This window comes from Lygodium microphyllum, chromosome 4, assembly GCF_053477565.2.
Source record: "Lygodium microphyllum isolate KBCC chromosome 4, Lygodium_microphyllum_v1.1.10, whole genome shotgun sequence".
NCBI classification, from domain to species: domain Eukaryota; kingdom Viridiplantae; phylum Streptophyta; class Polypodiopsida; order Schizaeales; family Lygodiaceae; genus Lygodium; species Lygodium microphyllum.
In genome coordinates this window covers 71,251,329-71,274,944 of record NC_141138.1, presented here as the reverse complement: position 1 = coordinate 71,274,944, position 23,616 = coordinate 71,251,329, and the positions used below count along the sequence as shown (strand labels likewise).

Here is a 23,616-nt window from a genome sequence, read left to right as displayed (position 1 = left end):
CACATTATTTCCCAATACTAAACCCATATTCGAATTGCCTCGAGAAGCATAGGCTGCTTGTAGTCGGGATTCTACCTCTTGTGCTCGTGTAATGGCAGTATCTATATCCCCCAAGGGGACACTACTCAACTGCAATTGGATATTAAAGTCCAAACCATGAAGGAAATATTGCAATTGGGCGGCTGCGGGGATAGGAATAGAGGTGTCCAACTTACGGAAAACCTCTTTTATCTTCTTCGCATAAGCACGAATATCCTCGTGTGGTTCTTGGCGGGTCACATTGAGTACATGCAACCAATATTGCCCACCCCTTTCAGGGGCAAACTCCCTTCGAAAAGCTCCATAAAATGCATCAATGTTCAATATGGTTCCAGCTTCTAAACCATGATACCATATAGCGGCTCTTCCTTTGAGAGTCATATTGAAGAACATCATTAAATGTCCTTCTTCTTGGATGTGACAGTTAAACATCAGCTTTTGAAACTCCCTAATGTGGAGTTCCGCATCTTCCTCAACTAACCCATTAAAAATGGGTAGCGGGTAACCTAGAGCCGGCAAATCCGTCGTTCCTGTTGGAATTGCAATAGGCTACGCCATGACGAGAATTGGATTTGCACTAGGAATAGGGGACGGTGGGGTTACGCCTCCCGCACTTGATATAGATTGGATTATGGAAGGAAGGGGAGCACTAGAGCTTCCACCTCCTCCTAACTTACTGCTTGTGGCCCCAAGACCACCAGATCCACTCCCTCGTAAGGGTTCAGCACCGCTACGCTTAGGGGAATATCTCCTAAAAATTTCAGCATGTCGCCTAGCTCTTTCGTCTCTTTCTTGCTTTTGGATTTCTGCTAAACGATGCTTATCAATAAAAAATGGATCAATCTCAGTATCCTTTGGCATAAACTGCTAGTTGGTCCCTAAACAACCAGGATTCGAGAACCGCCACTTTTAAGCGACTCCCGACAGACGCACCACTGATGGATCTAAAAACGGGCCGGCACTGGCTCATGCACTAGCCGGGCCTCGTCACTACGGACAAGACAACCCCTCGGCCTCGCGGCCAGGAGCGTCTATCAAAATTTCTGCCTTCCTAAACATTGCGTTTGTAATACGTTATAGTCCAACTGATCCTAACCCAATATTACTCCTCAGAGGGAGTCCCTTTCACATAGCCAAAAAGCTCGAATCACATACACATGGGGTTCCTCCTACGGCTGAATGCCGTCAACCCTCTGCGACTCTCCTACACCTTGGGGATTGGCCCCTCAGTGCGTCGCTCAAGATTTAGATATTTCGCACAAACCTCGCTCAAGGTACCATTTAATCGTGTCCAGGAGTGTACCATTGTCCTTACTTCTCTTTCCCCTGGCCCCACGACTAGCCTACAGCATGGGTACCTCACTGCCTCTCAACGTAGGTCATGTCCTCACAAACCAATTGCAATGCATGTCCAGGAGCTAATCACTGATACTTTTAAATTCTTTTCATGCTCTGTGCATTTGATGGATGCCTAGTGCTCAAACATTTAGCAAACAGTATTGTGCACAAGTGCAAAAACATTCTTTTAATGGTTTCCAACTACCGTTCGTGCTTCGTTGCATGGGCTTAGCACCGAGGTGATCCTCGTGCTACTAAGCTCTTAATTTTAATTATCATCCGTCCTAAATGGTATGCATAAAAATCAGCAACTTTCCAATCATCTCACACGGCATTTAAACATATTTCAACTCCTCTACCCTTCCCCGTTTAAATAGTGCATCGTTGGATGGATTTATAGGGTATTTTGACACCATTTTATGTATAAAAAGCGGGAAAAACCACACTAGCACAAGAAAGTGGGGTTGAACTGAGGCAAATCCTCATACTTCAGTCCCCACAAACATTCACAAACATTGCTCTTATTTATCCTTATTTTTCGGAACCCAAAATGTATTTTTCCCCTATTTTTTAGGATTTTTTCACCATTTTCTTGTATTTTCCCTCATTTTTATGCATTATTTAATTACTAAAAATTCAAAACATGTTATGGGCTGTGGCCCTTAGTTCCTTCTTGCAGAAAAATGAAAGTTTAGTTGATGTTCCTATTTACTTCCCCATTTTTATGCCAAAAACCCTCATTTTCCCTTGTTTTTTCATGTTTTACCTGTTTTAGCATATTATTTTGAACCATAAAATGCATATTTTTCTGATTTTTCGATTATGACCAGCAAGAACTCATAGAAAACAGTGACATGAACAATTTTTATCCCACATGAACAACATTTCATCCATCAAAAGCCATAAAAGCTCAAATTTCCTTTGAAAATTTTAAATTACCGCTTATTTGCGTGTTTCGGGTTTCATGTCCATGGCTGCAAATCTGGAAATCAGTAGCACTTCATGTCCAGCACAATCACCAATCACCATTTCCAGCCCGTGGAGCAATCCGATCCATGCCGGACAAGCCTCCACCATTCTTTCTTCTTCCTTCTTCTCCCCACATGAACTTGCCTTTAGAAGAGAGAGAGGGAGGAGAGAGAAAGACTGAAATCAGAGATCTTCAAAGAGGGCATCATTGCAAGAGCGAAGGGCGGCGATAGGATCCACAGACAGGAGGGAATGAAGCCCCATGATCGGTTGCAGGGGTTGTTTGCAGGCTGCCATCCCCATTGATCAACAATGGGGCGCAATTTTCGGCGCCTACAGTCGTGATGTCCTCCTCTCTCTCTCCACGATTTTTCCTCATCTCCCCCTTCAAAAGTTTCATGCTACATTTTAATTTGGGCTCCCAAGGGTCATGCCCACTTTGGCCAAACTTTGTCCACCTCTTCGTATCTTGACCGGTTTCTTGGCCATTTCCCCATCTGGACTCGGAATCGAGCTCTGAAAAATCCTGGGCGTCCGGCTTAGCATCTCGCATTGGCCAATACCTCGTGTCAACCCGCACGACTGTCTAAAAAATTATGAAAAATCAACAAGTGTCGCTCGGGCGCCTTTAAAGTACTTTGGCGCTTAAAATCGTCCTAGATCGAGCTGCCACCTTTGACATTGAATATTTTTCCCTTGATATTCATAATTTTTAGTTATTTTTAAGCACTTCCCGTCTCCTAAATTCCGCTCTCAAATTTTAATAAAAAGAAGTAAAGCAAATGTTACTGTCCCAAACATTTTCTTACTTTCAATGCTGTCTTGCAGAATTATGAAGCATGGAATAGGTTCTTAGTGTTCCGAGTCATGTTTATGACCGCGATGCATTCCACGGATTATCATCAAAGGGTTGAGATGATGAACATCCTAGACCGCATTTACAATCCATCGCCTGTGTATGTGGAACGGAGATGGATGGGTGTTTCAGGGATCTATTACATAGCTACCCATCGACCTGCGTACCTTCAAATTAACTTGAAGAGAATCAAGTGGATGGAGGATTTGAAGATCGTGAAGCTGTTCGTGTTTATTGAGGCTCACGCAAACGCGACCCTACAGGTCGAAGGTTGAAGGGTTAACCAGAATAAGTATGTGTACCGGGAAGTGATTCAAAGAATCCCTGCCGACCGAATCAAGGTTTTGGGACGTCATGAGAAGAATGGATATCAAAGGAAAAGATACCCTAATCTTCCAATGAACTATCGATTCCTGAAAATCGATGACCCCAATCCGTACTACTACTCAGTTCCTGTAGCTGAATGCAACAACATCCTATTCTCCTCGAATTAATGTATTAACTTGTTCCATCGCCCCAAGAAATAATTGTACCTCGAAAGGGCTATGCTGATATGAATGGAATAAAACTTTTTTTAAAAAAAATCAACGATTGTCTTGACTGTGAATATTAATAAAGAAGTAAAGTGATTTGGTCACTTGGATAAAGGAATACGCCGACGTAGTTCCTGAAGAGTTAACAGAACTCCCGCTTCAAAGAGAAGTCGATCATGAGATCAAGCTAGTAATAGGAGCTGCGCCAATTGCGAAGAGACCCTATAGAATGTCTATATCGGAAGTAATTGAGCTGAAGGAACAACTCAAGCAACTGCTAGATCTGGGCTACATCCGTCCTAGCAGTTCACCATGGGAAGCACCAGTACTGTTCCAGAAAAAGAAAGATGGAACACTTCGATTATGTATTGATTACAGTGGGTTGAATCAATCAACAATCAAGAACAAATATCATATTCCTACAATAGATGAGCTTCTTGATAGTCTTCAGGGTGCCAAGATCTTCTCCAAGATTATCTTAGGTCTGGTTACTATCAGATAAGAATCAAGGAAGAAGATATCCCAAAGACGACCTTCAACACTAGATATGGACACTTTGAGTTCTAGTTATGTCATTAGGGCTTACGAATGCGTCGGCCACCTTCAATAGGTTATGACACTCTAGTCTATTCCAAACAGGAAGGAGATCATGAACCCCAACTTCGGATTTTCCTTGAGACAAGGAGGTCACACAAGCTGTATGCTAAGATGACGAAATGTGCATTCCTCAAACATCAGATTGGTTATCTGGGATTCATCATATCAGCAGAAGGAATCTCAGTGGAGCCGGCCTAAGTTAGAAATGTTCTAGGACGGCCAAATACCAACAACTGTCAAAGAAATACGCAGCTTTCTTGGATTGACAAGATGGTATAGGGTCTTCATTAAAAACTATGCTTTGATTGCAGCATCTTTGACAGACTTACTGAAGAAGCAAACGTCCATTGCATGGTCAACTACCAAACAAACTAGCTTTGATAGGTTGAAGCAAAGTTTGGTATCAGCACCAATCCTAAAACTTCTAGACCACTGTAAGGAGTTTGAGGTAGTAACTGATACTAGCATGCTTGCTTTAGGATGTGTGCTCATGTAGGAAAGTCATCCTATAGCATAATCTTCAAGAAACTGAAGAGCCATGAGAAGAATTATGCTACCCATGATCTTGAACTTTTAGTTGTCAAGCTTTGGAGACACTACCTGCTGGGTAACAAGTTTACACTAGTGACTGATCATAAAAGTCTCAAGTGGAACTTTACCTAGAACAAGCTCAACATGAGGCAATGTCAGTGGATTGAAGTGCTGGAGGAGTATGACCTTGAAATCAAATACCGACCGGGAAAGGAGAATGTAGTTGCCGATGCACTCAATTGCAAGGTATTCCTTAATCTTGCAAAATCCATCAATAGCTAGATCTCTAGCTACAAAGGTGTCCATGCCAAACAACCCAATACTTGAGCTAGCTAGAGAAGAAGCATGCCATGATCCAGCCTATCAAAAGATGCTAAGGGAAATCTCTATCAAGGACCAGGAACAAAAGCTACAGGCTAAAGGTCATGAATTCTCTGTCAATAATGGACATGTCTACTATAGAATGAGAGCATGTATACCGGCAAGCCAGTCACTTAAGCAGAAGATATTGTGCGAAGCTCATGATTTCCCTTTTGTTAGAAATGCGGGATCTAGAGCATGGCAAAAGCTATGGAGGTTGGAAGGTAGAGATAAACCTCATGATGACATAGACAAAGAAGACAAGATTGTTACACAAGTGAATTAGGTTTCAAGATTGAGACTTGAACTCATAAACACAATCTTGTGTAGGACTGACAATGATACAGAGACTTGACACAAAGAGGCAAGTACTATTGCATTATCATCATATGAAAGTGATAGTCAAGTACATCATTATATAGGATTGCTTGGTAGCACATTTCATCACTGTGCCTATGGGATCTGTCTCTCTTCCTAGAATGAACTGCATCTTCCTAGCCTAGTTCTTCCATACAAAGGGGCATACATAGGGTGTGATTGGCAGATTCTCAACACCCCTCCTCAATCACAACCTGAAAGTACAAAGTGTGTAGAGGCTGTAATGAGAACCACCTGCAAAGTGTGGGCATACCACAGACATGGCAAAACACCAGAGGTTGTCGCAGAAAAGCTAAGTGTGGGTACCATAAACATGGTGGACATCTAGAGGCTGTAACAGGGGCCTCACAAAGTGTACAGAGGCTGTAGTACAAGGCTTACATGAGGAGTTTACAAAGCTTATGAAAGGAACATTAAGGCAGGTACAATGCTTTTTAAAACAGAAAATGAGAGACAAGGACCGATAGGCCCTTGTGGTCTTTTTCAGCATATGCTATTTCTTTGTCAGCATCATGAAAAATCTTCTTATCTTTCTTCTCTTCTTCATGATCTTCTTGGTCTGTTCCTTTATTGACTTTGCTTGTAGCATTTTTGAGTTTGCTCTTCCAGTTGTCCCCCTCAAGCAAAGTGGTAGACATGTCTTCAGAATCTTCAAATGGATTCATTGATTTCTCTTTGGTGTAGGTAGCTCCATTTCCTTCTGCAAGTAGAGTAAGAACATCTTCTATGTCATGTAGATAAGCAACACAAGTCATGTTACTCTTCATGAAGTGTATCCACATAGAAATTTTCGTGATTTTCATTGATGTGACCAAGAATCAGCTTCAATTCTGATATAAATCAGTAAGAGTGTTGTACTCAAGTGTATCAAAGGATACAAGAAGAATAGTGTCAAATAACACTTGATAAGTATCAATAGATACTGTTCTTGATGAGCCTGATGTTGATGCTGGATCTTCTTGAACCTTCTTCTTGTTGATTTTGATGTTTTGATTTCTTACTGAAGACTGAGTTTTGGAGTAGATAAGTGTAGCAAAACCTTTAGTTGAGTGAGAAGTATGAGTTGGAAGAGGAGCTTGATGTGGTTGTTGCTTAAGCTGCTTGATTTCTTCAACTCTTTCAAATCTTCCAAGCACAAATCCCTTCCTTGATGTGATTTGATGAGTAATCCTTGTTAGAATCTTCAGTGTTTAGTCAGATTTGAGTGGCAAGAGTTTTGTTTGAGTCCTGAGGAGAGAGTAACTGATGAATTTCTGAGCTTGAAGCTCAAAGCTATGGCTGCCTGAGTTTAGGGTTCCTAGATCCGACTGTTCTTTTCACTGTAGCAGCACGTAGGAGTAAAATTTTTAAGAACCCTCTTAGCTGGAGTTGGCCCACTATATGGCCTACTAAAGCCCCATAAAATCCCCTTCAATGGCTGCCCCTATGTTGAGCTACAGCAGGTCGTTTAGGCAGCTGCGAAAAACTGCGCCAGATTGGGGAGATCAGCAATGGCACGCCGTACTGCGCACAATGTTGACGTTTTTCATGCTGGGAAGTTGCGCCTAGAACTGTAGAAGATATTCTCAGAAGAAAGCGTGAGGAGATAAGGTCCGTAGAGGGAGATCTCAGCCCTCTATCATAGGTATGTCCAGGCTGGCTATGGTGGCCACAGGACAGAACCACAGAAGAATGACAATGCTAAAGCTATAGGAGCCCAATGTCAGTTATTGATGTGTCAAGAAGAAGCTCTGGAAGTAGGGGAACACTTTCCCAGAAGGAAGCAAGTGAAGATATGCCCTGTAAGGGGAGATCCAGCTCCTCCAACAGAGGTAGGTTGCAGGTTTGCTATGGCTGCCAAGGGATAGAGAGTGAAAATGGAGTTGGAGATTAAGTCAAACACTTGAGCTGAGTTGGATAGAGATTATGAGAGACTGAGGGAGCAGAGAGAGGACCTGAAACATGCTAAGCCATGCTCAGCTGCGCTCTGATACCATGTTAGAAATGCGGGATCTAGAGCATGGCAAAAGCTATGGAGGTTGGAAGGTAGAGATAAACCTCATGATGACATAGACAAAGAAGACAAGATTGTTACACAAGTGAATTAGGTTTCAAGATTGAGACTTGAACTCATAAACACAATCTTGTGTAGGACTGACAATGATACAGAGACGACACACAAAGAGACAAGTACTATTGCATTATCATCATATGAAAGTGATAGTCAAGTACATCATTATATAGGATTGCTTGGTAGCACATTTCATCACTGTGCCTATGGGATCTGTCTCTCTTCCTAGAATGAACTGCATCTTCCTAGCCTAGTTGTTCCATACAAAGGGGCATACATAGGGTGTGATTGGCAGATTCTCAACACCTTTCTCGGGACATCCAAGCTGCAAAGGATAGACAGAAGGCATACGCGGATTTGAAGTGTCAAGATAGAATATTTGAGGAAGGAGACATGGTCTTCATTCACGTATGCCCAAAGAAGAGTTCTCTATCCTTAGGAGATTGCAAGAAGCTAATCCCAAGGTATTGTGGACCATACAAAATCCTCAAGTGCTTAAGACCTAATGTGTATATACTGCAACTCCCTGAGAACCTAAGGGTTCATAATGCATTCCATATTAGTCTATTGAAGAAGTATATACCTAATCCTAACTATTTACTTGATGACCAACAAGTTGTAATGCCTAGTCAAGGAGTCCTTGAACTAAGGCCTGATAGGATCCTAGATGTTAGGGAGAGATAACTGAAATCTAGAACCTAGAGAGAATGCCTCGTCCCGTGGAAAGATTATCCCGAGGAGGATGCCACTTGGGTGGATAAAAGCACTCTCAACCATCAATATCCCCAGTTCATCTCGAGATGAGGACATCTCGATTCCTCCAAGAGGGAGAGAATGTAACATTCACGAATCTAAACCACGCATTCTACATGCGAATCTCCTCTTAGGAGGCTAAAAGGTTAGGATAATGACAAAATTTTTTATTGATTATCCCTCTCTCCTCCAGCCGACTATTGTGTTGGAGGAGAAGGGAATAGTAATGGCCACCAAGCTGCTTGCTAGATGCCATGAGACGAACGAAGCATGCTCGATGCCACGTGGGGGAGGGAGCTACCTCTTCCTCTCCCTATAAAAATCATGGCTATGGGAGCTTTGGAAGGGGGGAAAAAGGAAAGAGTCGAGAACTCTGACGCTGCCGTTGGTCACTGTCGTGGAGTATGAGGGTTGATGTTGGCCGTCGAGAGGGAGGGGACAAGGTGCTTGAGCTGCCGTGCGTTGGGGAAGGCCCACATCGACACCAGCTGAGAAGGGGAGTGTTGAAGAGGAGAGAGGACAACGGTCAGACTACTGAGGTTGGCCGTGGAGCAAGAGAAGACGCTGCTACTACTGTGAGAGGGAGAGGATGAGTGGAGACGCTAGGCAGTCGTGAAGGAGGAAGCAGAGAGCTACCAGCTGCGTGGAGTGAGAAAGGAGGAAGCAGTTGACATTGTGCTAAGGGCGTGGAGAGAGAGAGAAAAGGCTGCGAGGCGGAGAGGCTGTTGCGCCATTGCCAAAGGGGGAGGCTGCTGCAAGTCGGAGGATCACCACTACTGCCTACGAATCCGCTGCCACTTCACGGGTTGAAGCCACCATCGCTGTCATCAGATTGCCCCCCCCAATCATTTTGCTGATCCGCGTTCTCCTGGGGAAGTAGAAGCTTCCTAAAGCTTGGGAAGCTTATAAAAAAAAAAACAAGGCCTAAGACCTTGTGCACACGGGGTTTATTTCGGGGGGTTAAAAGGCCTCCCTTAAAGCCCATTTTCCATAGGCTTATTTCCCGCAGCTTCATTCGCAAAAGCCCTTTTCCGCAAATCCCCTTGCAAAGCTCCAAATCCCATACACCCAAATCCCGTAGGCCCAAGTCTCACAAGCCCGGCCTTTTAAAGATCCGAAGTTCCGTGAAGGTATCTCCTGCGTACGAGGGAGAAGGGCAAGATCTTGAGGCTGCGTACCAAGGCGAGCAAATTTACCGATCGCGTAAGGGCAAAGGCAACCCGAAAGTCCGTAATTATGTCATGATGGCCCCCAAGAAGTCGCAAGCCGCGCGTGCGGGAGGATCTTCTCCTAGTATTTACGTGGATATTTCCCGGAGTCCACAAGTCCAGGTTTTATCTATTTGGATTCCACACAAAAGTATTGAATTAGTCACGATAACTTCATGGATTAGGAAGCACTCATGCATGTTCAAATTCAACTAGTCAAGTTAAATGCAATTGGAAAATGAATTGGCTATTTGAACATTTACTAGAATTAGCTCAAGATATGAAAATTGGTCATTGGTACGTTCAATGGAATGAATGAAAAGAACATAAGGTGTCTATGCATTTTTAGGACCTTACCAGTACGTTTCCTTTTGTGCATTTAAAAGTGAGGAACCTAGGACAACTGTTGCCTCATTACAAGGTTGAAATTATTGAGGTACACCTTTTACTAGGCATGGAAAGATTAATGGCATGTCACATTTTTAGATAAATCTTCTTGGTAATGATTCATTAAGGAAGTCGTTATCACCCGTAGGAAATAGCAAAGCATGGAAATAATTCTAAGGGCTGCATTAAATAGGTTAACTCTAGCTTCAATTGGCATGAATCTCATTTAACTACGTGTAGTTAGGAAAGGATTGCATGTTGCACATTCATCATACGTAAGAATTTCATTCATCAAGAGATGTAGTTAGGGAAAGGTTGCACGGTTCATTAAGCATGAAATCTTAAAAAGCTTAGAAAAAGAATTGTGAGCATGATTCGTGAATGCAAGTCCTAGTAGGATCAATGGAAGTTATGCCGAAATTTAACATGTCTTTTGGCCTTAACAAGAAAAGTTAGGGATTGTGAATCTAGTCATACGTAGAAGCAATGAATCGTGTGCTTACGTGTATGCCTAGGATGCATCTGTTTTCCTTTATCTTGAATTTCATTCACCCATATTAAATAGGATTTGCTACTTTTACGTAATGCATGTTTAGCCTGAGTATGTGTAAGCAATGGAAAATTATTGGAAGCGTGCAAACCATGCAGTGTGAATTGTTTTACTTGAAAATAAATTTTAATTGAATGCGTAGAATAATCTATATCAAGATTGTATTGATGATGCCAAGGCATTCCTAAGATAATGTCACTAGACTGCAAAGGTACAACTAAGAAATTTCTTCATTCAATATAATCACCAATTTTAATTTTTAAATTATGCACCTCTTGTGTTCCATTATATCTCGTACCTAGAAATGCAGCCTTAAATTGTGACAAAATGCAACTAGTTTTTCCCTTTTACATCAAGTAAACATCTCTAGGAATGGTTCGTCCTTATCGCAAGACAAGTAAACTCGAATACCTAAATCACTTAAACCGCAAAGTATTCGCATAGGATGGTTCAATCGATACAATAAATACTCCAAGTGCTAACTAGGGTTTAGCACGTTAAGGACTTGACCTAGTTTCGCACTTGTTGCCAAGTCGAAACCCTCATACACAAAGGTCCTACCCACATTCACGGAATGTAGGGACAATTGGACGGGCTTGCAAGAAACGATCTAGGGTTTCTACCCTAAGGATTACTCGTTCAAATGATGAAACTCGAATTGAGTTGGAACCCCTAGGACCAAACGTTGTCGGTCTAGTGTAATTAGGAATGGGTTGGGTAAGAAGACACCCTAAACCCTGCTTCTCGTCTGGAGATAATTCTGTGACTAGAAAACGCCGTTCAATGGATGAAATGATCCCATGGAATATATGCGACACTTGTGCAATAAGTTGCAACGTCGCATAGACTTGTGGTTTGTTCACAAGAGAGTTTTGCCATTTCTTGGAATGAGGTTGGCAAGTTCTTGCGCAAGTTTAACTTGCAAGAGGATGAGTAGTCATCCTGTTACATCACCTTTCTTGGGGAAAAATTGCCAAGTAAAGGGAAGTTAGGTATTTGCTTGGAAGCAAATGATCAATCAATAGATTAAAGCGACATGGTCGCCAGGATTTACTGTTAATAAAACCTAAGGTATTGGTTAAGTTGGGTTAACAGGGTATGGCCCTAACCCAAGGACAAAAGGGCGAACAAACAAAACCTTGGGGATCTTGCCAAGTCGCAATTGATCCCGGATCGAATGCTGGATGCATTCGGAGAGAAGGGTTCACTCAACAGTTGGTCAAATAAACGACCACTGGAATTGATTGTGCTTGTAACAGTTTAGAAAGCACTGTTTGCATTGTTTGCTCAAAGAACTAAAGGATGAAATGATATCTAATGCTTCAGGTTGAAGGCCTGAAGGGAGAGGCAGCTTCAGTTACCCCCGACTGCCTGCTTGACCCTAACCAAGGGGGTTGTTGACCGCGCCGGGAACGTGGACCGAACCCGCCGCCGCGAGAGGTCTTTCCGTTGAGCTCTACTTGGAGTAGGAGGACGCTTGGGTGCCAGGGGGGCTCTGGCCGTAAATCCCTCGCCTTCCGGGTCCTGCACAAGAGGCTAACGTGACTCAGGATTGGATCTCGAAGCCCGCATACTAGTTTACGGGCGGAAGCTTAGTATAGTGATCCCTGGGAATCACTGGATAGCCTTCGGGCAGATTATGGACAAGCCTACGGGCGGAACTCCTTGTATTTCAAAGATAAAATGATGAAATGTTAAAAGAACTTGCTTGATATTGTTTTTTTATGTCACGTAATAAGATTACGTGAAGGAACCAGTGCTTAACAGGGTTAATTAATGAAGCTGATTGTTATATGTCAAATTAATGTGTTAGATAATTACATAACTAAAAAAAACCGAGGAAAGTGCGGAGGATGGGCCATGGGTCCGTCCTACGGTTGGGTGGTCCCGGTTAGCCGGGAACTTTTCTCAAAAATCTCGAAAAACAGCGGGATGATCGTCATCATAAAAAAGAATAACGAGAGCGATGACCTAGAGTTACGTCTTACCCGATTTATGATGTTTTAGGGGAACGGAATGGGACTATGCCTTATGGCAGAGAGGTTGAGCCTTGCATCCCTCTCGTTTCCCATTCTCCTTGGACCAAGTGCAGCGTGAATCCACTTCGGACCTGACGTTCTGCGTAAAGTAGTTCGCTCGGGTCTGACGCTAGTTGCTGTTAGCTAATGACCAAATCAGGAAAACCCTAATTCTGCTCGATCCTAAGTGGGAACGGCCAGGATACTTCCGCTACGTGGCAAACGCGGGAAGACCTAGATCGCAAAACTTGTAACATTCCATGGGAGTGTCGGGTGGAGTTTCCTAGACATCCTTTCCGATGGACTGTTAAGAGGTGTCCTGGATGATACTAGCGGACACGTTACATTTACCAAATACTAAATCTAACCATGATATGATTTGGACAGTTGTAGATAGATTTAGTAAACAAGCATATTTCATTCCATGTAAGAAAACTTTAACAGCATCACAAGCAGCACAATTGTTTTTGAAAATTGTTTTTACTAACCATGGATTGCCAAAAGTTATTATTTCAGATCGTGATTCTAGATTTTGTAACAACTTTTGGATTACTCTGTTTGCCAACCTAGGCACAAAGATTGATTTTTCATCTGGATTTCATCCAGAAACTAATGGACAAACAGAAGCCACAAACAACACCATTCTAGATATTTTACGTGCATATACTATCTCTAAACCTCAGACATGGGACACTCATTTGCATTTATTATAGTTTGCATATAGCAATACACCGCACACATCTACAAAGAAAGCACCGTTTGAAGTGATTTATGGATATAGATTATCTACACCTGTTGCTTCTTTGTCAAATAGAATTCAAAGTGCTGATGATATTGCTAGTATGCATAACAATATATTTGATGAATTTAAAGATATGATTGCTAAAGCCCAGCAATCATATATCAAACAAGCCAACAAGAAAAGACAAGCAATGAGTTTCAAAGTTGATGATTATGTTTGGCTGAGAATTGATGCCAGGAGGCATATTCCACGGTGGATTCCGTGAGGTTTTACGGTGGATTCCGTAAACTTAGATGACCGGGGCTCATACGCAAAGAGGATTCTTTGTGCAAGAAGTTGATGGGGATGCCTGTCCTTTTCGGGCGTTTCATTAATTTAGTGTGTACATGGGTGATTCCATAGCGGGTGATTCCGCAAAATGCATATTAAATTAATAAACGTTTATGAGTTTAGAGTGCGCACTCGTAATAAATTAAGGTTAGGATTTATTTCTAACCAGTTGATTTATTTATATAGCTGAAGACTGCTAGGTATTCACTTTTGTCGGTTTAATTGTGTTATTTTACTAATGATTGTGAATGCTTCAGTTGATGTGTAGAGATAGCAGCAGTGGCAGAGGAAAGCATTGGAGTCTAGCGGGTTTTTCGACTATATTTTGATAGGCGCCACGCCTATATTTTGATTATTTCTATAGAGACATCGATTATTTATTATTATTTTGTATGCGCTTATGCGCCTGGATATGTTATTTTTATTTGGACATTGAGATCGGGCATGCCAGACACTATGGGCACCGTCCATTAGCTTTATTTTCTTATTTTTGGTAGAAAGCAAACTCAAAAGCTAAAAGCTTGTCATATTTTTGTAATTGGGCTATTTTTGAGCAAAAATATTTGAAATATATATTAAATACATGCTTTGTGAAGCGCTCACACAAGGCATGGGGGAGATTCAACCCAATTTGTCTCTTGTCTCATGTCGTGCTTGCTTTTACATTGGTTTTTGTGCTAAAAAGTAGAGTACTTTGTTCTTGGGGACCTTTGGGAAATCACTACGTGAGCTACCTGCGTCCGATCTGCGCACCAGTGGTATCAGAGCGGAGCAGAGATCAAGGGCTTCCAATCGCTACCAATCTCGGGCGAAGGCGGAGCTCTAGGAACAAACGGCCTCTACAGTCAATCTCGTCGCGAACCGTCGATACAGGCAGACTTCTGGCGATCAAGAACCCCTATTTCCACTGTCAGATCGCGAAGGACCACTCTCTGTCGGCGGAGGACCACTCATCAATTCTCTTCATCAGGTCGTGATAAAACAGTGAGACAGCTCTAATCTTCTTCATTAAAAAGCTTAATTACAAAGCTTAAGGGTATTAAAGAAGCTTATTAGCTTCAAATCGTCAAATCGTCGCCAAGAGGAGGGTCCCGAAATATCCGCGCTGTCAAAAACGCCCCCCCCCCCCCTCACGATCAAAAACGGCGGACTTACTTAAGCTTATTAGCTTAAGCTTAACTAATTAAGCTTAAGCCATACTATACTCTGCAAGTTCTACTGGGCAGACAAGTCTGCAAACTCTCGGTCACGCACTCCAGAAGACAAGTTCCGTAAGTCACTTGGAATCAAGTCCTGCAAGTTCTGCAAATCGGCTAAGCTCAGCAAGTCAACAACCCTGCAAGTGTGCTAAGTCTGCAACTCTGCAAGTCAGACTAAATCAGAACTGACTAATGCTCGAAACTCCTAGAAGACTTGTTCGTTTGCAAAAACTCAGAACTAGAAAGTTGTTCGCAGCAAGCTGTTTTACCTATCTACAAGTTCGTTGAAGTACTTTCAGCAAACGGAGACAGAAATATTTCAGAATTTCTGAAAAATTGAAGAAGAAAATACCCAAAAATACATAGCCTTGTAACCCCAAATTTGAGCTACGCTCATCCCGCTAACTGATTTTGAGTGAGAAAGGTTTGTTGAGTTTTACAGGATGACTACCCCACATATGGATGATACTATGGCTGAAGACGATCTACCCGAGCCTACCATGGAACAAAAGCTGGATCTTATCATGTTACAATTGGACGAAGAGCGAAGAGCTAGGCAAGCCTTGCAAGCGCAATTGACAAAGCTACAAGGAGCGTCCACTGACAAAGAAGAACCTCAAGCTGAAGATTTGATTCGCCGTACCATCGACGCCACTCTTGAAGCACAAACCATTCGCAAGGAATCCAAGATAAGTAAATGAAGTTTCAAGTTTCGCACTTTCAATGGCATAAGAGAAGGAAAGACTGTTTTATCATTCATTAGCCAGTTTGATGACTATTTCCACGAGGAAACTTATCCTGAGAAAGATAAAATCAAGTGTGTTACTAATCATCTGATAGATAGAGCATCACTTTGGTGGACTGTAGTCCGCAAGAGTATAGAATGTCCTGCTACATGGGAAGATTTCAAGAAGAAGTTCATGCAAAATTTCCTTCCACCGCAATTTCATGAGAAGGCTATCAAGCAATGGGATTTACTTCAACAACGCGACCGTGAGCCTATACCACAATATACAGAGCGTTTTTGGAATGCACTCTTACAGCTACGCATGCTTGAAGACGTACCGGAGACGACCCATAAGCGGAAGTACATGTCTGGACTTCTTGGACATTACTACGCTGAGGTGAATATGTTCAAGCCTGCTACCCTTGAAGATGCCATCTCCTTAGCTCACGACACTGAAGATAAGTTACGTGGAAGGGATCGACGACCACAGCCATTCCAAGCAAACGGTAATTATGGATCTAAACAATTCAATTCAAATTTCAGAAGGTTTAATCCAGGTCGTTTTTCATCACCATCTTTCCGCAAGAATTGGCCTAAACCACCTACATTACCATCCACTGTCAATCCAAATCCTAAGCCTATCCAACAAGCAAATCCAAATATACCCAGACTCCCAGCCATTGCAAATAATGTGACCAAAGCCAAGCCCATCGTATGCTACAAGTGTCACCAGCCAGGCCATCTCGCAGCAAATTGTCATTCAAAGAAGCCATCAGCACATATCAACTACCTTGGAGCTATGGACGAGGACGAGCATGAGGATATGCCGGATTTCACTGAAGAAGAAGATGATCCTACTACTACTTCCGACACTTTACCAGGTATGCCTACTTTACATTCATTATTGACTATGAAATGTATGGTACATGGAAAAGAAAGAATTATATTGCATGATGACGGTAGTACGCATGATTTTATTTCAGCAAAATTGGTAAAGGAATTGAAACTGCATACAGTACCTACGCATTATCGCATAAAAGCTGCATTTTTAGGCACTAGGTACAATGGCACACAAGAAGTTCAAGATTTAGAAATTCAAATTGGTCCATATATTGAAAGAAGAAATTTCTTAGTTGTCCCATTACAGTCTAGCGACATTATTCTAGGAATGCCATGGAGACACCAACATAATCCCAATATAGATTATTCCACACACACAATGAATATAAATTTTCAAGGAAAATCTATTACATTATTTGGTATACATGCATCTCATATGTTTCCACTGCTTTCACATACTCAAGCAAAACGTGCACTACGCAAGAATACTAAATCATATCTCATTTGGGTGAATGAATTGCACGCAAAGGAAAATCATATGCACCCTAGGCATAAGGAATTTCTTGCATATTTTAAGGATTGTTTTGCAGAAGACCTACCACCAGGTTTACCTCCATCACGTCCAGAAGACCATAAGATTGACCTAATACCTGGCACACAACCACCTTGCAAAGCCCCATATAGGCACAATCAAATAGAGCAAAAAGAGATCCAGACTCAAGTAGAAGAATTACTAAATAGAGGTTTAATTCGACCTAGCAGTTCTCCATTCGGTGCACCTGTGCTCCTAGTCAAGAAAAAGAATAATACTTATCGGATGTGTATTGACTACCGAGCATTAAACAAGATCACTATAAAGAATAGGTATCCTATACCTAGAGTTGATGACCTTATGGACAAACTGCAAGGATCTTCTATATTTAGTAAAATTGACCTTAAATCTGGATATCATCAGGTGAGGCTAGATAGATCCGACATATTTAAGACTGCATTCAGGACACAGTTTGGCCATTACGAATTCTTAGTTATGCCATTCGGATTAACTAATGCACCTGCCACTTTCAGTAGAATGATGAACCGTATTTTTCTAAAATATCAATACTGTGTGATTGTTTTCTTTGATGATATTTTAGTATTCAGTCAAAGTGAAAAAGAGCATTATGAGCATTTATCATTAGTTTTTCAATTACTGAAAGAAAATCAATTGTTTGCAAATCCTGACAAGAGTGAATTCTTTAAGACAAAAATAGAATATCTAGGTCATATTGTATCAAAAGAAGGAATAAAAGTTGATCCTAAGAAAATTGACGCAATATTGCATTGGCCTATTCCTAAAAATGTACATGAATTACGCTCATTCCTTGGTCTTGCTAGTTTCTATAGGAAGTTTGTACGTAATTTCTCATTACTTACTTTACCACTGACCAAACTTCTTAAGAAAGGTATTGTTTATCAATGGACTGAAAACCAGCAGAAATCCTTTGATTTACTTAAACGTGCATTGACCAATGCCCCTGTCCTACAATTGCCTGACTTTAATAGACCATTCTTTTTAGTTGTGACCGATGCTAGCGGATCAGGAATAGGAGCCGTGCTAATGCAAGACAACCATCCAATAGCATATTCTAGTTCTAAGCTGAAACCCTCTGAGCTTAAATATTCCACTTATGACAAGGAACTCTTAGCAGTTGTACAAGCATTGAAACAATGGAAGCATTATTTAATGGGTTCAGAATTCATGATAAAGACTGACCAGCAAAGCATTAGACATCTACTTAGCCAACCCCAAATTTCTGACTGTCATATCAAATGGGCTTCATTCATTCAAAGTTTCCATCCTCTCATTCAATACCAACCTGGAAAAGAAAATGTAGTTGCTGATGCATTGAGTAGAAGACCTGCACTTCATAACATTTCTATCATATCTTTTGATTCTTTGATTGCTATGAAAGACACATATCACCAGGATATTACTTTTCATTCTGATTGGCAAAAATTAGTTCAAAATAATTTCATTCCTGTTGATTCATTGTCATATAATGATGGATTTATGTTCTTTGAAAAGAGACTGTGTGTTACTATTCCATTCCGATCTTTTGTTTTGAATGAAATTCATTGTCCCCCATATCAAGGTCATAGAGGAATCATTTCTACATTACGCATGTTAACTGAAGATTTTTATTGGCCGCATATGGATGCAGATGTGTCTAATTTTGTTTCTGAATGTCTGATTTGTCAAAGAATAAAAAGACATCATGGTAAACAGTATGGACTATTAATGCCTTTATCTATTCCATCTAAACCTTGGGAACATATATCTATGGATTTCATTACTGGCTTACCAAATACTAAATCTAACCATGACATGATTTGGACAATTGTAGATAGATTTAGTAAGCAAGCATATTTCATTGCATGTAAGAAAACTTTAACAGCATTACAAGCAGCACAGTTATTTTTGAAAACTATTTTTACTAACCATGGATTGCCAAAGTGATTATTTCAGATAGAGATTCTAGATTTTGTAATAATTTCTGGATTACACTGTTTGCAAATCTAGGCACAAAGATTGATTTTTCATCTGCATTTCATCCAGAAACAAATGGACAAACAGAAGCCACAAATAGCACTATTCTAGATCTTTTACGTGCATACACTATCTCTAAACCTCAGACATGGGATACTCATTTACATTTATTACAATTTGCATATAACAATACACCGCACACATCTACAAAGAAAGCACCTTTTGAAGTTATTTATGGACATAGATTATCTACACCTGTTGCATCTTTGTCTAATAGAATACAAAGTGCCGATGATATTGCTGTTATGCATAACACTATTTTTGATGAAGTCAAGGATATGATTGCTAAAGCCCAACAATCATATACCAAACAAGCCAACAAGAAAAGACAAGCCATGAATTTCAAAGTTGATGATTATGTTTGGCTTAGAATAGAAAAGCATAGACTGCAAAGTGTAGATAGACATCCAGTTGTCAAATTAGCCCCTAGATTCTACGGACCATTTAGAATCATTCATAAGATTAATGACAATGCATTCAAGTTAGAACTGCCATCTCATTGGAAAATTCATAATACCTTTCATATTAGTTTATTGAGACCATTTAGAGGACAATTACCTATCCACCCTATCTATGAAAACCCACCTTTACTAGAAGAAGAGACTGAAATCCTTGAACCAGAAGCCATTATAGACACTGACTACATGACCACTAGAACTGGCCGAAGGTATTCTAGATATCTCGTGAAATTTAAGAACCATCCTGTAGAGGAAGCACAATGGATGCACGCTAGAGACCTAAATGCTTTCCCCACTCTGTTAGCTCCACATTGAGCTAATAGCAATTGAGGTCAATTGCTATCCCACCTCGGGGGTATGATGCCAGGAGGCATATTCCACGGTGGATTCCGTGAGGTTTTACGGTGGATTCCGTAAACTTAGATGACCGGGGCTCATACGCAAAGAGGATTCTTTGTGCGAGAAGTTGATGGGGACGCCTGTCCTTTTCGGGCGTTTCATTAATTTAGTGTGTACATGGGTGATTCCATAGCGGGTGATTTCGCAAAATGCATATTAAATTAATAAACGTTTATGAGTTTAGAGTGCGCACTCGTAATAAATTAAGGTTAGGATTTATTTCTAACCAGTTGATTTATTTATGTAGCTGAAGACTGCTAGGTATTCACTTTTGTCGGTTTAATTGTGTTATTTTACTAACGATTGTGAATGCTTCAGTTGATGTGTAGAGATAGCAGCAGTGGCGGAGGAAAGCATTGGAGTCTAGCGGGTTTTTGGACTATATTTTGATAGGCGCCACGCCTATATTTTGATTATTTCTATAGAGACATCGATTATTTATTATTATTTTGTATGCGCTTATGCGCCTGGATATGTTATTTTTATTTGGACATTGAGATCGGGCGTGCCAGACACTATGGGCACCGTCCATTAGCTTTATTTTCTTATTTTTGGTAGAAAGCAAACTCAAAAGCTAAAAGCTTGTCATATTTTTGTAATTGGGCTATTTTTTAGCAAAAAGATTTGAAATATATATTAAATACATGCTTTGTGAAGCGCTCACACAAGGCATGGGGGAGATTCAACCCAATTTGTCTCTTGTCTCATGTCGTGCTTGCTTTTACATTGGTTTTTGTGCTAAAAAGTAGAGTACTTTGTTCTTGGGGACCTTTGGGAATTCACTACATGAGCTACCTGCGTCCGATCTGCGCACCAAGAATAGAAAAACTTAGACTGTAAAGTGTAGATAGACATCCAGTTGTCAAATTAGCTCCCAGATTCTATGGACCATTTAGGATCATTCATAAAATTAATGATAATGCATTCAAGTTAGAATTACCATCTCATTGGAAAATTCACAATACATTTCACATTAGTTTATTGAGACCATTTAGAGGCCATTTACCTGTACACCCTGTTTATGAAAACCCACCTTTATTAGAGGAAGAGACTGAAATACTTGAACCCGAAGCTATCATAGACACTAACTTTATGACCACTAGAACTGGATGAAGGTATTCTAGATATCTAGTTAAATTTAAGAACCATCCAGTAGAAGAAGCACAATGGATGCACGCTAGAGACTTAAATGCTTTCCCCACTCTGTTAGCTCCACATTGAGCTAATAGCAATTGAGGTCAATTGCTATCCCACTCCGAGGGTATGATGCCAGGAGGCATATTCCACGGTGGATTCCGTGCCATGGTAGATTCCGTGAGGTTTTACGGTGGATTCCGTAAACTTTGATGACCGGGGCTCATACACAAAGTGGATTCTTTGTGCGAGAAGTTGATGGGGACGCTTGTCCTTTTCCGGCGTTTCATTAATTTAGTGTGTACATGGGTGATTCCATAGCGGGTGATTCCGCAAAATGCATATTAAATTAATAAACGTTTATGAGTTTAGAGTGCGCACTCGTAATAAATTAAGGTTAGGATTTATTTCTAACCAGTTGATTTATTTATGTAGCTGAAGACTGCTAGGTATTCACTTTTGTCGGTTTAATTGTATTATTTTACTAACGATTGTGAATGCTTCAGTTGATGTGTAGAGATAGCAGCAGTGGCGGAGGAAAGCATTGGAGTCTAGCGAGTATTTGATCTATGGATTATATTTTGATAGGCGCCACGCCTATATTTTGTCATGTCTATTGAGGCATTGATTATTTATTATTATTTTGTATGCCCCTATGCGGACGGATATGTTATTTTTATTTGGACATTGTATTGGGCGTGCCAGACTCTTTGGGCACCGTCCATTAGCTTTATTCCTATTTTTGTAAAAGTAAACTCAAAAGCTAAAAGCTTGATATATTTTTGTAAATTGGGCTATTATTGAGCATGAAGAAGAAATATACATAAAATACATGCTTTGTGAAGCGCTCACACAAGGCATGGGGGGAGATTGAACCCAATTGGTCTCTTGCTCTTGTCGTTCATGCTTTTTACCTTGTAACTTGTGCAAAAAGTAGAGTTCATTGTTCTTGGGGACCTTCCGGGATTCACTACGTGAGCATACAGCGACCGATCTGTGCACCAATTCACCTATCCTGCAATATGCTTTAATTCGGGGTTGAGAGATTTAATATATGCAATACATCTTAGCATAGCAATATCGGGTGTAGAGTAGTTGGAAATCATGCCCAAGAGTGGAAGACAATCAGATTCTACCACTACGGAAGCACCTATAAAGTATTCACAATCACACTTTTATGCTGTTACAACTCCCCACAATTCCCCTTTTACTTGTACATACCTTCTTTGATGTTCATTGAGAACTTTTGCTCCAAAACGAATTGCATACATGTTACCTTTAAGATCCTCTTGGCCAACAACCCATCCTATCCCAATGGGACTTATATCCATAGTAAGGATGATGGGTTGACCATTTGAATAATCAGTCCTTTTGAGAGTGGGGGCTGAAGTTAACAGCTTCTTTAATTTATGCATAGTGAGAGTATGCTCATTACCCCAAGAAAATCTTTGGCCTTTTCTTTATAATTGATCAAGATTTTTGACTACATGAGCAAAATGTGGTATCCATATAAGATAGAATACGCATGCCCCAAGAAATATTCTTATTCTGAAGCATTTGTGCATTTTTCTTGCATTTTGTTGATGGCATCTATCTTGATTGACGAAGGTTTGTGTCCATAGGGGCCACATAGATGACCAACCACAAGGACCTCTTCTACTCCAAAAATTGACTTAGCTCTAGAAAGGGTAAGATGTACCTCTTTTAGCCTTGTCAAAATCATGTCATAATCATGAATATGGTTAACTACAAATATCCTGCAACCATCTTTGTCAAGCTCCTCATTCTTTTCATTAACTTCACATCCCTTGATAGGTACATCATCAAGAAATGGAAGAGTAAGTTGCAGAATAAAGTCCCTTAAGACTTTGTGCATGGCATTCATCATATGGGCTACAGAGTTTGTTGCACCTTGTAGTAGAGTGCACATGCAGACCAATCCAAGAGGTGTCTTCATTGTGATAATGTCTCAGCTTTCTAATGAAAGCTGAAATTGGTCATATCCTGAATATAGGTCACCCATAGAATAAATTGCTCTACCTGCAATACCTATTTTGAGCTCTTTTATACTTTCAGATGTGAACTTGTGACCAATGTTGAAAGGATCATGATGACTTGGCTGATTTGCTGCCCTATCAGCCAACCCTTCACTTTCAGAAGGTAGTGGGACTGCCACACGCTTGACTTTCTTATCCACCATCTTGTACTTTGTTTCCACTTGCACTTCAACCTTGTTGAGTAAACCAATGTCTTCCTGCTCAACAAATTCTTGAATTGTTTGATAGAAATCCAATGTACATACTTCTATGGATTGATTTTCAACCTAATTTTCTATATGAGCAGCTGCATATATTTCAACCAATGTGTCAATAGTAATTAGTACAAAAAAAATGCCCAAAATATCTTCATTTTCAACCATCATGTCATAATTTTTTAGCTCCCTTTTTACATGACATAAGTATTTTCTTTCAGCTTTAGTCATGGCTGGAAGAGACTTATAACAACCCCTACTATTGGCTGTACATACATACAGATTTGCTAGAGACACAGTTTCTGTAGCATAAGGAGGTTCAATCTTTTTACATGATGCACTACCATAGCCTCCTTTTATAGCAGTGCAGCCTGAAAACCCT

General features: G+C 40.7%; 1 protein-coding gene across 3 annotated transcripts in view; it reads right to left on the bottom strand.

Annotated features, from left to right (window-relative positions):
- Positions 1–2,287: 2,287 nt before the first annotated feature.
- LOC148037164 (GDSL esterase/lipase At4g10955-like) overlaps positions 2,288–23,616 on the bottom strand; it is a 30,378-nt gene continuing 9,049 nt past the window's right edge. Inside the window, exon 3 of one of the 3 annotated variants that reach the window (XM_087676090.1) lies at positions 2,288–2,932. In XM_087676090.1, coding sequence (XP_087532216.1) covers positions 2,755–2,932 — 178 coding nt within the window. In that variant the 3' untranslated portion in view covers positions 2,288–2,754. Of the gene's footprint in view, positions 2,933–18,079; positions 18,262–20,509; positions 20,656–23,616 lie in introns of those variants that run through there. The other 2 variants (XM_087676093.1, XM_087676091.1) reach the window with 2 other exon arrangements.